General features: G+C 38.9%; 1 protein-coding gene across 2 annotated transcripts in view; it reads right to left on the bottom strand.

Moving 5' to 3' along the window:
- Positions 1-327: 327 nt before the first annotated feature.
- Positions 328-15,736, bottom strand: part of LOC126807820 (parathyroid hormone/parathyroid hormone-related peptide receptor) — a 72,681-nt gene continuing 57,272 nt past the window's right edge. The window contains exons 10-17 of one of the 2 annotated variants that reach the window (XM_050532663.2): positions 8,697-8,856; positions 6,201-6,261; positions 5,797-5,863; positions 5,171-5,256; positions 4,207-4,345; positions 3,656-3,697; positions 2,522-2,610; positions 839-977 (exon numbers count right to left, since the gene is read on the bottom strand). In XM_050532663.2, coding sequence (XP_050388620.1) covers positions 2,563-2,610; positions 3,656-3,697; positions 4,207-4,345; positions 5,171-5,256; positions 5,797-5,863; positions 6,201-6,261; positions 8,697-8,856 — 603 coding nt within the window. In that variant the 3' untranslated portion in view covers positions 839-977; positions 2,522-2,562. Of the gene's footprint in view, positions 978-2,521; positions 2,611-3,655; positions 3,698-4,206; positions 4,346-5,170; positions 5,257-5,796; positions 5,864-6,200; positions 6,262-8,696; positions 8,857-15,736 lie in introns of both variants that reach the window. The other variant, XM_050532662.2, reaches the window with a different exon arrangement.

The raw sequence follows: 15,736 nt of genomic DNA, 5'->3' as shown, positions 1-15,736 counted from the left end.
GCTATGGCTAAGTTTGTAAGACGCTGGCTCGCTAGCCTGGAGATCGGGGGTTCGATTCCTACATTGGCCGAGAAAGTTCATCGGGATATTCCGACGTGGTTTCCACTTGTCAATGGTGCAGGCAGGAAGGAGGGCCTGGCATGGACAGCTGTCTAGTCGTTCGGTTGGGACGAAAGAGAAACCGAGGTCCCGTGTATACATTTGCATGCACGTAAAAGATCCCTCATTAGCCCAGCCGGAACAGAAGAACCATTTCATTTCATTTCGTTCATACTTATAAAAGTAAAAAAATAAAAAAAAAAAACCATATTTGTGAATGGGTGAAGAGCGACCCATTGTATTTCTGTCATAATATTCGTTTATTTATTAAAACCTCAAAATAAACTTAATAAATATAGAAGCCTATATTACATGTATAGCACACCATATAATATAATAATATTATTATAATTGATGATGAGATTCCCATACGAATAAAATATTAATTAATTAATGAATATTAAAACACTAATAGTGTACAACACGAATTAAATATACGGCACAATATAAATAGTACAATTATTACTCCGCAACTAAGCAGGGTTAACAGTGACGTCATCCTTTAACAATGACGTATTCTCAGAGTTTGTTGAGAGTTGTCTCTCTTGATCCGATCTGTCTTTTGGGAGTTGTTCCCCTTGACCCACAGAGTCTATCAATGAGGTATTTTCACTAACGATATTTCTACTGTTCAAATCACCATTCGCACTTCCGTTACAGTTCTTGTTTTTGACGTCACCATTATGAATGGGACTAGATTTACGTGAATCGCCTCGACCCATTTCAACCATGGCCACTGATTGGTTGAAATCCGATCCGCCTCGCTCTCGACCGACGAATGATGATGTAGTATTGAAGTTACGTAAACTGGGTCTTGAGAAGTTATTTAAGCCCCCGAACCGATGATGACTCCAGAATTTTTTTATTTCTGTCTTCACCTGAAAAAACAACAAAGTACATTTTCAATACGACGCAGTTTTGTGAAATAATCAAAGAATCATTTAGAATTAAAGAGTTGCCACTAGGTTTAACAGCTTGGCGTTTTATCAAAACTGCTGGAATATTTTTAAATGTGATTCCAACACCTTGCTTGGTAATCGGAGCGCCATCACTGCAGGATAACGCCATCAGTGAAGCCCGACATCATTGCGTCGCAGTTCTAGTTCAGTTTTGTTTCCAATACCTTGTTGTAAATGCCTGTCCAAGTCTATCCACCGAGCAAGTCATCGCTTATGTCAATTTTTGTGGGTTTTGTTCGGGAAGAGGCTGTTTTCCATGAGACGAGATTGAAATGCCCCTGAAGTACCAGAGAACTCAAATATGACCTACATCCACCATTTTTATACATATAGTTTTGAAACACGCGTTGAAATTTCGATGCCAAATATTGTGGGAATTTTGCATTATTTTGTTTTGTGCCCTCTTTTCAGGCAAATGTATGCAATCAGGCCACCTGGCAATTTTCTGTTATTTATTTCATTGAAGTGTATGTCATTTGGCAATTTTCCATTAATTTAAAAAGAAATCGCATTGAATGATGCAGGATGGAAGAATGTGAACATAGGACAAGCATAGCATTCAAAGAGAGAGAGAGAGAGAGAGAGAGAGAGAGAGAGAGAGAGAGAGAGAAAAAAAAATGGGGTTTAACGTCCACTCGACACAAACTAGGTCATTTCGGGACTAACATATGGTTTAATTTTATTTCAATAATTCGCGTGCTTGTAGGGGTCTTTATAGCAGTGGGAGGATACCGGAGGACCCGGAGAAAACCCACGAGGTTGGACAGGCGACCCTACTCCTTGTCACGTACAACCGGGGATTGGAAACCCCCCCAGTTGACTCAATGACAGGCTTTATGATAAAGCGCGCACGTGCTAACCATTCAGCCATCCAACCCCCCTGCATAGCATTCAAGGCACATAACACCGGACATGACGTTTTACATCTGGCGTGAACCAACGCAACAGCTGGAGTGTTGTCCTTTAAATAAGAGCACAAAAGTTGGAGTTTTGTCCTTTAAATTACACCGCAACGTCTGGGGAGTGGAAATGGTTGCCCTCCTTTAAATAAGACCACAAAGGCTGGAATGGTCTCCTTTAAATAGGACCACAATAGATGGAGTGTCCCCATTTAAATAAGACCACAATGACTGGAGTGTTGTCCTTTAAATAAGACCACAATGACTGGAGTGGTCTCCTTTAAATAAGACCACAATAGATGGAGTGTCCCCATTTAAATAAGACCACAATGACTGGAGTGTTGTCCTTTAAATAAGACCACAATGACTGGAGTGGTCTCCTTTAAATAAGACCACAATAGATGGAGTGTCCCCATTTAAATAAGACCACAATGACTGGAGTGTTGTCCTTTAAATAAGACCACAATGACTGGAGTGTTGCCCTTTAAATAAGACCACAATGACTGGAGTGTTGTCCTTTAAATAAGACCACAATGACTGGAGTGTTGCCCTTTAAATATGTACCTCAGGATAAGAGAACAATACGTGTCTACTATAAAACTAGGTTACATCGATATTCTGGGTTTCCATTTCTTCCGGAGCACGCTGCGCACCTGAAACACATCGATTTACACCTTAGTTTTATAAAGAGACACACTAACGGTGTGCTAGACCAACGACACGCATCTTAAACCGCAAATAGACCCCCTACATAAAATGGTACCGCTGGGTCCATAAATGGCATTCATGGTCTGTCTAGTGCACGAATCTATTTATTTATTAATCATTCCACGATTCATCAGAAAAGACAGATACGAGAGCAATGTGGTTTAACGTCCACTCAACACAAACTAGGCAATTGCGGGACTATACTAAAAAGTTATTCAACAAAAGCAACACAACTATATCCCATACCATTAACTTAAAGACACATTATGCAAGAGCTCAATCTTCCCATTGATATATAAATTATTATCTACACATTTATTCACATGTTAAGCCCATAATATTGAACGGATTAGACCAGCCGCGCCATTTAATTGGTTAGCTTGAAAATGTACGTCACTCAAAAACCGACTGACAACCGAGACTTGCTTTTATTAGCATGGCAATGATATTTGACATTCGGCTATTTCTTGTCAAAACACTCTTAACTTCGCTCAGAATAAAGTAAATTGGCTGAAATTTTAAACATATTCATTTTCCATTAACTATTTTTGAATTATTATATCCAGAACAGTCAGCTCTTTATCTAAATCTTACATAATGCATCTTTAATATCTAATTAAGATATTTTTACTATAAAGTATTCAAGCGTTGCGGTAAAGCAGAAATGGGATATGTGCTAAATGCTAGTGGGGTGTGCTAAATAAGATATGACGATTACCCTTAACACAGTGTAGGAACAAAGTAAGCCAAATATACTCTGATTCCTAAATCATATATGGTGTTCTAAAAAAAGCTGCACGGCAGATAGTGTGCTAAAAGACTTCTATATATTAGAAAACACTACAACACTTTCAGTGTGCTAAACAAGACTGCGGAGAAGTAGTACCCTATTCGTTAAAAAAGCTAACATAAAGGTGTGCTAAATAATAAATGCATATTTAAGATGCACTCGAAGCAAGCTATAATTAAACTATAGAATTATATACAAACCTCGCCGTTCAAAAAACAAAATAATATGGTTACAATCGTCCCCTGCAATTATAAATTATATTATTAATATCATTCATAGCTTAATTACAATATCTCGGTCATCCTGTAATCAACTCAACATATGGAGGGGGAGGGACAAATGTGTGGAGGGGGGGGGGAGGTGCAAATGTGTGTGTGTGTGGGGGGGGGGGGGGGGGTAGGGGGCACAAATGTGTGGTGTGGAGGGGGGGATTTGTCACACTTTGCTCTCCCTAGATCCGGTACTCAACATATTTTAACGAGATTTCATTACAACTGTTTCATGTATATATCCATTTTGATGGATGAAACACACCTGGCTTTGTTTAATGCCTGTCAACCTATACTGTCAACCTGGGGAGTTTAACGTTCACTTGATACAAACCAGGTCATTTCGGGACTAACATATGGTTCTATTTTATTTCGTTATTTCAGTAATTCCCTTCCGCCTTAGGGTCATTTAGCTGTTGTGGGAGGAGGACCCGGAAAACCCCCACGAGGTTAGACATACGACCCTAATCCTTGTCACTTACCAGAAAGGAGTTGAGGAACATTTCTGTGTAGAGTTTCATAACTTCAATTGGTGCGCTCATTTCAAACTCCATACTTATAAATAAAATATACTGAACTCCAAACAATGGTATGAGAACTAATGTCGACTTGGCCAGTTTTCTATAAATATACAACACAGAGCATTACAATCATATCAATTTACAGTTTATCATCCCATAAACTTGAATTCGGGTTTAGCTTCCGCTGTTCTGAACCTACCTGACGACGGGAATTTGGTGTTCTATGAGGACGATGTAGCCCGGACAACCGTGTATCCAACTGCGATTGGCTCTTTGACGTACACGGGACCTCGATGTTCCGTCCCACCCGAACAACTAGACAGCTTTCTCGGCCAATTACCCATGTTTTCTGGAAGCCATCTAGTGCAAAATCTTAGCATAAAGCTGATCCGTAACGTAGCTTTTGGGGTTGGGTGGTCGCGTTGACTCAACGTATCTCAATAGCGTGCAGTGCCGGGGTCGCAATAGGGTATGAGGCCTGGATGGATGGATGCATTGACACAGAACAAACCAACATCTTTTGGTAACACACTAAGACTATTTATAGAATAACAATTACTGGTTTATTAACATGGACCATGGACACAACAGCGCCCAATAGCGTAGAGCGATATTTGTAGCATGCTATCTCTATTCACATAGCGTAGAGTGCTAACTTTATACACATCAACAGAGGGTTTAACGTCCACTCGACACAAACTAGGTCATTTTGTGAGTAACATATGGTTCAATTTTATTTCAATTATTCGCTTGCGCGTAGGGGTCTTTAGCAGTGGGAGAAAACCGGAGGACCCGGAGAAAACCCACGAGGTTGGACAGGAGACCCTACTCCTTGTCACGTACAACCGGGTAATGGAAACCACGCCAGTTGACTCAATAACACATGTCTGTGGGCAACTTTAAAAACATCCATAAGATTACCAACCTGTATCGCTGTGGTTCTCTGGTAATAGACGTCATCAATTTGGTAAATAAAACACGAATTATATTTATAAAGAAGAAACAATTTATCTGAAATTATAAACCAGATGATATTTATAGATATTTATATGTAAAACTCAACTGATACTAAATCAACAGTTCATACAATCATACCATGGTGCACCCTGGACCAGGGACGTATTTAGCGGGGGTGCAGAGGGTACATTGCACCCCCAGAAAAATAAGGCGCCCAAGAAATTGCGCCCCCCCACTCCATCCAAAAAAACAAAAATTATTTGACAATCTTTCAATTATAAAATAATACACTTGATTATAATCACACAGTGATGCTATTAAGGCACTGATCAGTCGATCGATTTTAAGGGCGCCCACACGCCAATGGGTTCGTTTGCCCTGATCGAAACTTTCTTATCACATACGTGGAGGCTATGGCGCCCCACCACTGTGTTGCACCCCCACTTTTAAAATCCTACATACGGCCCTGTCCTGGACCTGCTTCACGAATCAAGGGTCGGATTAAAACCAGAAATTCTGGGGTGCCCTCCCCCCACCCCCATCAGGCAGATGTAGCTCTTGAATAATGTCTGTTTAAATGACCAGAATACTCACGCAAATTGATGCAATGATTGGACCTTTTAATATCCAATAATACTGAGAATCATGGGTATTCCAACACCTGAAACAAAATAAATAAATCCCTAATTATATACTTGTAAGTACACTTTCTTTAAATAATACATGACCGCGACCCGTGGCTAAATAGACTGGTTTAATTTACAATTCGTCGTTTTCCGGATAATTCCGTCGAAATCGTCGTCGTTTTCCGGGTAATTCCGTTGAAATGTTCGTCGTTTTCTGGATAATTCCTTTGAAATCTTGTTGCAACTTCGCAGTAATATAAATCATAGTAATTGTTATTCCATAGAAAGCGTATTATTTGGTTATTTCCAAGGAATATTTTCGATTTCATATTTATTTTTCGGTTTTTCGTAGCATAAATTAATGAAACTTACAGAGTATTTTCTTTTAAAATCCGCACAATAACCCACGGTATAATAATGAGTAATGGAGACACTGAAAATAGAAAAGGAGGTAAAATATTATTGGATATTAGGGCGAGTCACTACTAAAGACGAACATACGCCATACAATGTACTATGAGAGAACTTTTGTCTAAGTTCTTGTATGTGCACGCGAATATATACACGGGGCCTCAGTTTTTTGTCCCATCCGAACGACTATACCTTGTCCCTTTCCAGCCCCCCCCCCCCCAGGGGGAAACCATGCCGCCAAATCCCAATGAACTTTCTCGGTCAACACAGGACTTCCAGGTTAGCGAGCTAATGTCGACTCACTGATTCACTGTGGCTTCCCCACTAACACCCACTACTCACCATACTATACAAGGCTAGGCACATGTTTTCTATTTTAATTACATTACTTTAATAGAGTAATTAATAAAAAAACCACCTATTTTATGTAATAAACCAACAAAGTAACAAATCAAATTGAATTAAAGATGCATCATGTAAGAGCTAAATCTGTCTATTGCAGGTCTTTAATTTGGCCTAAAATGTGTCATTTATTAACATGACAAGCCAATAATCAACTTTCTAGAACATAAACTCCCCAGAGATATAAATGAATTTAAACATCCGCGAGATTAAAAAATTTAACGATAACGTGGACGATAATGAACGATCTACACTATATCTTCAAACAATTATAGCTTCGCTCAGAATTAAGTAATTTGAAAGAAATTTTATATATATTATTTTTCACTATCTATTTTTGAACTATTATATAACAAGAACAGCCAGCTCTTTCTCTAAATCTTACATAGTGTATTTTTCACTATTTATTTTTGAACTATTATAGCAAGAACTTCCAGCTTTTTATCTAAATCTTACATAATGTATCTTTAAAGATTGCTTAGGTAATTATCATCCTCATCATTTATAAACGATTTCCGTTGTCATAAACGACGAACGATTAGCGCATGACTAAACCCCATCAAATCATAGTATCTATTCGCGAGGTAATGATGTATTTCCCGGCTGTGAAATCAGATCTCCAATATGCTGGATGTTCAACCCCATGAATAAACTCAATTAACTTATGTTTTTGTTTATGCACTAATATCCGTGCCCGTTTATTGAAGTAACAACGCGCCATTTGTATTTTTCGCTAAAATATCAAATTTCTCACGACTTAATCCCACACCAATATGTACTTAGATTAATTATTTAATATTTAAATAAGAAAACAAAATCAAAATATTAACGTTGAATAATATCCGGGCTTTGATTCAATCGGATGTAAAATAGGCCTTCCAATACATTTCCGAGGACAACAAAATGGCGGCGGACTATTTACATAGCTAAGCAGCATAGCTCGAGTCCAACCTCGTGGGTTTTCTCCGGGTCCTCCGGTTTTCCCCCACTGCTAAAGACCCCTAGGCGCAATAAAATTGAACCATGTGTTAGTCCCGAAATGACCTAGTTTGTGTCGAATGGACGTTAAACCCCATTCTCTCTCTCTCTCTCTCTCTCTCTCTCTCTCTCTCTCTCTCTCTCTCTCTCTCTCAATGGACATGAACTATTTTTGGGACTGATATTTCTATTAGAGATTGACCCTTCACAATATTGTAGTTTACAAGTAATTCATAAAGCGCTAAATGGTCTGTCATTGAGTCACGTGGCGTGGTTTCAATTCCCCTCTTGTACGTGATAAGGTGTAGGGTGGCCTGTCCAACCTCGTGGGTTTCCTCCGAGTCCTCCGGTTTTCTCCCACTGCTAAAGATCCATATGCGCAAGAAATTGAACCATATGTTAGTCGAAATGAAATGGGATTAACGCCCTACTGTTCTGCTCATATACTGGGCTAATGAAGAGGGCATACGCCATATAGTGTGCTATGAGGGAAATTTTGACCGGACAGCGTTACTTAGGCCTACTCTTATATCGAACTCCAACTATCAAGGGATATTTTATACGTACACGCCAATGTGTACACTGGACCTCGGTTTTTCGTCCCATCCGAACGACAAGACAACTGTCCTTGTCAGGCTCTCCGTCCTGCATCACTGACAAGGGGAAACCGTGTCGGAAAATCTGGATGAACTTTCTCGGCCAATGCAGGGATCGAACACCCGACCTCCAGGCTAGCGAGCCAGCGTCTTACCCACTTAGTCAGGAAGAATACAGCTGTGTGAATGTTAACGAATAAAGTTAATAGAGAGAGAGAGAAATGGGGTTTAACGTCCACTCGACACAAACTAGGTCATTTCGGGACTAACATATGGTTTTAATTTTATTTCAATAATTCGCTTGCGCATAGGGGTCTTTAGCAGTGGGAGGAAACCGGAGGACCCGGAGAAAACCCACGAGGTTGGACAGGCGACCCTACTCCTTGTCACGTACAACCGGGGATTCGAAAACACGCCTGTCGACTAAATGACAGACTTTATGATACAGCCATCCAAACCCCCCTATAAAGTTAATACTTACGCCATCCTAGTAGAATATAGAGTATTAAGTATAAAGTTTTCTGTGAGAAGACTGTGAAGAATATCAGATTATGTAGATATAATCCTTCCACTGACACCCACATATAGTTGGTACACAGAGAATAGTGGAATATTGTAAATAATAGTTTACACTGCCAGTGCTGAAAACATAAAACAACAACAGTAAATAATAATATACACTGCCGGTGCTAAAAAACATAAATATAGTTTACACTGCCGGTGCTGAAATATAAAACATAGTTTACACTGTCGGTGCTGAAAGCATAAAACAACAACAGCCAATAGTCGTTTACACTCAACTGCCAGTGCTGAAGAAATGTTAAATTTACGTTAAAATTAATAATCAAGACCGTGTCTATTATCTTAGCTTTGACAATCTTCTAAAAAATTATACACACAATAACTTCGCTCTTGACTAAATTGTTCAATATATTTAAAATGCGCTGTATAGCCTGTGCACAATACTAGATCATTGTACAATCTGAGAAATATCTCTCTCTAGGGTTAGGGTTAGGGTTCAGGTTAGGTTTATAAATTACATGTCAAACGTACAAATTGAAGCTGTAACAACGGTGGATTGTGGCTAAAACTATTCTGAAGGGTTAGGGTTAGAATTGTGGGTATAAACACGGAAAGAATCAAAGATATTTCTCAGATCGGAAAGATCAAGTATCGTGCATAGCCTGTATTCATAAATATGGATTACAAGACATCCAAGGGACTATTTCATCCAGTCTTTTATTATAAAGAACAGTGGTAAATGGCTTCGTAATTATTGACAAATGAAAATGCGTAATCTGCACATGACACCCCGTCAAGATAATGTGAAGACTTACTGTTATAACTTTTTTTTGGTCTTGTGTTATTTCTGATATACAGTAATAACACACGATCAAAACAAGTTAGGATCATAAGTCGCTAACAAGAAAACATTTTATCTATACTAATATTTGTGACTGTCGTTTGTTTGTCTGTCTGTTTGTCTGTCCAGGGTTGGCGGTTACATTAGGGCTGTCCTGAGGCTGAAATTTGGTGTAAAGGGTTAGCTCGGACCGAGGAGTAACATAGGCTAGGTGGTGCTGGCCCATCACTTCCGGTTTCAGCAGCACTATGTTATCCGCTGGTACATAAACGTGAAGGCGTGGTGGATAATAGTAAGTGCAGGAGGACTGCACTACACGTAAAACAACCGAAAACACAAAACATGCGGACACGAAAACCTACATAGACATTGCAAGAATTAAACAAAACAATAAATCAAGTAAGTAAGACGTTGGCTCGCTAACCTTAAGGTCCCGTGTTCGACCCAGAAGTGTACGAGAAATTTCATCAGGATTTTCCGACGTGGCTCCCCCTTGTCAGTGGTGCAGGGCAGAGGGCCTGGCAGGGACAACGTTAGTTGTTCGGATGGGTCGAAAATACCAAGGTCCCGTGTACACATTGGCGTGCATGTACAAGAACACTTGACGATTAGGCTTCAATATAAGAATAAGCCGTAGCTCGGCGATCCGGCAAAATTTCTTACAAAAAACGTCATTGCGCGTCTTCATTATCCCTGCTGGTACATTTAATTACGACCTATCATTATCCAAATCTATTTGCTATGTCTTTTCTGATTTAGTTGACCGCTCTCTCTCTCTCTCTCTCTCTCTCTATATATATATATATATATTTTGAGTGACTGTGTAGAAAGAATAGGTGTGTTTATTTCTACAGGGAGTGATGTAAAACTATATGCTAGGCCGGGTTTATTTCTCTAGGGAGTGATGTAAAACTATATGGTAGGCTGAGTTAAATCTCTGGAAGTGAGGTTAACAAGTAATTGGGTAGTAATCTGTTATAGAAGTAGACCAATAACCCAATAACATACCGATCTATAACCCTTGGTCAAACAATACACCGTATCCTTCATGAAATGAAATGAGGTTTAACGTCCTACTGTTCTGCACCGACTGGGCGAATGAAGACGGGCATACGCCATACATTGTGCTATAAGGGGAATTTTCCCCGAATAGCGGACTCTTATATCAATTTTCAACTGTGAAGAGTTGTTTTACAAGTTGTCTAATAAATTACGGACTACAGACACCTGTGGTGGCTTATGTACCAGTTCGTGTCGCACACATTGTAGTATAATACCATGGACTGTATATAGATGGTCAGGCAACGAGTCCATGTGGTTGGATTCTTTGCCGCTCGCGCGAGACAGGACAAGATCTCAATGTGAACGGCAAATCAAGCGATGTGATGTTTGACATTGTGGGATTTTACACAGATTAATTTCTCGAACTCCTCCTTCGAATTTACGGTATTCTTATAGTTACATGGTAATTTTTCAACCCGCTAATTATTCCTAACCTGGTAGTGACGAATTTCTCCAGTTTAGAACTTTGAAATTTCCAAATGCAGCAGTTGAAAATTGTGAAATGATCAATTTCAATATTTTCGTAGTTTTTGTAAGCATTTTAGTTTTGCTTAATACTCCAAATTCCCGCATGCATGAAGGATTTTAAAATTATGAAAATAAAGTTTAGGTATAATACTGTCCGGAATGATGATTAATTGTGCAGAAGTAAAAATTAAAAGAGCGTTTTATTTGGTTTGTTTTTAACGAAAAATCGACATGTTATTTTTCAGATTCACGTCCGAAGTAAACAAAGACGATGTGTTGATACATTTACACCTCGATCATCAGTTAGTAGTCTATCTATGTATGGGTTGCAAAAAAAAAAAAAAAAAAAAGAAAAAAAAAAAAGAGTAGCAAGATTAATAAAAATATTATGAATCGATTTCTGTTTCTCTGCTTTTAAACTTAAAGTAGCTAAGTCTCTAACTCAATATCATCCAAAGTCTTCGCCATTGAAAACACAAATTATTTGTCAATTTAAATCAACATTGATGTTGTTATCGTATCGTGAAAAGATGGGCTTCTGATATACAATATTTAAAATAAAATAAACATTTCAGCATTGGTACACGAATCGTGTACCATAATGCGTTTCAGCACCATTTCTAATAAGGGACTCGAAGAGCGGGGCTAGACATATTCCACACGTCATGTCAAACGGTGAGGCCATATTCTTATCTGGAGAGCATGCGCAATAAATACTATCAATGTAGACTGGAATAACGAGACGCTAGAGATTGCCATTCGATTGAGACTTCTGGCGTATTTCGCCGAACATAACTGATTTGAAATCAGAGTAAAAATGGAAATGATTAAAAGTAAATCAGTTTATATATATTAATATTACATTATTATATGCGTTGCGACCCATTTGTGTCAATTTCTAGGTCCCAAATATTAGCGATTTAGTTCCTTTAATACTGGTAATTGCGCGATGGGAGGCAATTTTATTTTAGTCACGATTGTCCGGTCTATTTTTTTGCCGCGGCACAGAATTCTAAAGGCTTCGTTGACGTTGCCTGTTCATCTATACACGGTCCATGATAATATATACTATAGTGGTTTTCGAGGCGTTCAATACATGTTCTAGCGGAATCCATCGACTGTCATTCAAGTTAGACTTCTCTTGTATTTCACCGACCCATTTCCATCTATTGTACGACTCTAAAAGAACAGAGCTATACCCCCTTTAAAGGACGGAGCTATACCCTCTTTAAAGGAAGTTGAAACAAGAGCAGGAGATATAATCAAGGAATGGTGATCCATTTCACACAAATCGGCGAGTAACCGAATAACCTAGTTGATTATTTCCCATGGTGGTTATTAATTCTATGTTTTTGATAAATGAGAAAGGAACCGGACATCCTATAGAATCGAGTTATTAGTAGGAATAGAATACGGTTTATATAACATATAGCCAGGAACTACATCATTTCCCAGTCGAAGCCGCCGTGGCTCAGTGTGTAATACGTTGGCTCTCTAAACTTGAGGTCCCGTGTATGAAAAACTAACAAATGGGCAGTTCATATGAAATGGAGTTTAACGTCCTACTGTTCTGCTCAGACTGTGCTAATGAAGACGGACATAGGCTACGCCATAGGACCTACAGTGTGCTATGAGGGAAATATCAAGTCCCAACTGTCAAGGGATCTTTTCCGTGCACGGCAATGTGTACACGGGACCTCGGTTTTTCGTCCCACCCGAACGACTATACGTTGTCCCTTGGCAGGCCCTCTGCCCTGCACCACTGACAAGGATGAACCACGCCGGAAAATCATTGGTAAGAGTCAACTTATAGTCGTTTGGATGTACACGTGGAAGAACCCTTGACAATTGAAATTCGAAATAAGAATAGGCCGTATCGCCTCTGTACGGACAAAATGTCCGCCATAGCACACTTTATGACGTATACCCGTCTTTATTAGCCCAGTAGGAGCAGAAAAATAGGACGTTAAACCCCATTTCATTTCATTTCTAGTTTTGTCTTAAAGGCGGGAGATTGTCATATTTTGATTTTGTTTACTTAATCATTTCATTACTTCACCAGAGAAGAAGTACCCGGCTTTATAAAAGCACGTCGTTTGATTTGATTACCACTTCCCTAAAACCAGCAGTAACTGTCCAACTGAATGATGATTGGGTAAAACTATATTAACAATTCTGACGTGTATTTGACGTATTAGTTTTATACATTGTGATGGTTTATTTATTACTGGTGCAGATCGTTTATTCAACATGCCAAACAAAATCAATAAAAGATGATCTTGAATATCCGAATAAACTTGACCTCTGACCTCTGTTAATTGGTGTATGAGTTTCCCAAGCATGTTGCTGTGGTTTATAGTATTTGATCTAACAGATGAGATTGTATTTAATTCCCCGGTCTCCAGTATACTGATGATATTCTTATATAGAATACATGCAGTATTCTGTTTAATTCTTGGTTGTTGTTGTCGGGTTGGCAGGCTATAGAGGGGAACTTTAATGACATAAAATGGGGTTTAAAGTCCTCCTGCTCCAAGCCAATCGGTACAATGAAGACGGAAATGTAACCGAAAAGCTTCTTTTACGTGAACGCTAATGACAACAGGACTAGACACATGAAAGCTAAAAGAGCCCTTGACAGAATTCGAGATACGAGTAGGCCGTAGCGCTGCTTTCCGGGCAAAATTAATTTCTTAGCATACGGCATGGCGTATGTAGGTCTTTATTGGCCCATTTCATTTTATATTACTTAAAAATTGACGTTTTTAATTGAACTATAGTAGGTTCACTAGGTTATAAAGTACCAATCGCCATCGTGACCGTTTGTCGGATATCACTATCATATCAAAAAGCTGATTACCCCTTATGAACAAGACATCTTTTGGCATTAACATGCCTCAATTACCTTCAAGAGTACTGGATTGCGTCTACGAGCTGTCATTATGTCCCAATTATACAATGTCAGTGACATGTGTAGCATTAAATGCGTTAACAAACGTCCTTCTGTTCTGTTCCGAATGGGCTAATGAAGACGGACATACACCATACAGTGTGCTGTGAGTGAAATTTTGCCCGGACAGCGGCACTATGGCCAACTCTTTTATCGAATTCCAACTATCAAATGAAAATGGCCCCATGACAATAAACAACTGATATACGATTAAAGTAATCAAGTCTCTAACTCAATATCATACACGTTGAAAACACGAATTATTTGTCAATTCAAATCAACATTGATGTTGTGATCTTACCGGGAAGAGATGGGCTTCTGATATCCAATATTTAAGACAAAATAAGCATTTTACCATTGGTACACGCATCGTGTACCAAAGTGCGTTTCAGCATCATTTGTAACAAGTGACCAGAAAGAACGAGGCTAGACATACTCCACAACTCCATATACATACTATTATCTGGAGAGCATACGCAATAGACTGGAATAACCAGATGCTAGAAATTGCCATTCGGTTGAGACTCATGTCGTATTTCGCTGGACATAACTGTTTTGAAATTAGAGTCAAAACGGAAACAATTGAATGTAAATCAGTTTATATAAATCAGATTACATTACTATATGCGTTACGACCCATTAGGATCAATTTCTAGGTCCCAAGTATTAGCGATTTAGCTCCTTTAATGAAATGGATGAAGTCGTTTGAAACATACTTAGTGGCGTCTAAGAATGATTCATTCATTCATTCATTTATTGAGAGTCGCGGTAGCTTAACGAGTAAGATGTTGGCTCGGTAACATGTAGGTCTCGCGTTCGATCCCGGTGTTTGCCGAGAAAAGTCATCGTGATTTTAAGGCGTGGTTCATCCTGGTCAGTGACTCAAGACAAAGGGCCTGGCAAGGGACAATGTATAGTCGTTCGGATGGGACCAAAACCGCTGTCATGTGTCACACTGGCGTGCTCGTAAAAGAAGCTTTGACAGTTGGAATTCAATATAAGAGTAGCCATAGCGCCACTGTCCGGGCAAAATTTCCCTCATAGCACACTGAATGGCGTAGGGCCTGTCTTCATTAACCTAGTCGGCGCATGGAGTAAACGGACGTTAAACCGCGTTTCATTTCATTTACACTTGTATAATCTGGAATTCTTTACCGGATATGAAGAAAGAAACGCATTTAGACACTGTGACAGTTCATGATTGAACCTTTAACTTTTAACCTTTAACCCCTCTAACGGTACTAATTAATTAAAAATATTTACTTCAGTGACTAGAAACCTTCCTTTATCACATGTCAAATTGGTATCACCATGGCCAGTACATTTAATAATTATATTCTTTACATCGTTGATATGGAATTAACCTTATACTTTTACATGACTAATATGGTCAATTAGTCAGTTTTATTAGTTACATCACGTAGCTGGAATTTCTTCAGTATTAACCAGTATTATATTATATTCATCTTGTTCTATAAGTGAATCCATCATCTTAGTGTATTATGACAGTATGTTTTTTATTTGGCGTTATGAGTAGTTTATAAAAGGAATGATAGTATGTTTGTTTTAATCTGATGTCAGATTCCCACTGTCGTACAATGCCTTGCAAAAAGATGGTCCATATAACAGACTTTTGGCAATCGGAATTTTTCCCATCCGTATCACGTATCCGTATCGT

Source organism: Patella vulgata, chromosome 9, assembly GCF_932274485.2.
Source record: "Patella vulgata chromosome 9, xgPatVulg1.2, whole genome shotgun sequence".
Lineage (NCBI taxonomy): Eukaryota > Metazoa > Mollusca > Gastropoda > Patellidae > Patella > Patella vulgata.
The sequence above is the reverse complement of the archived record's forward strand: the minus strand, read 5'-3'. Positions and strand labels throughout refer to the sequence as shown.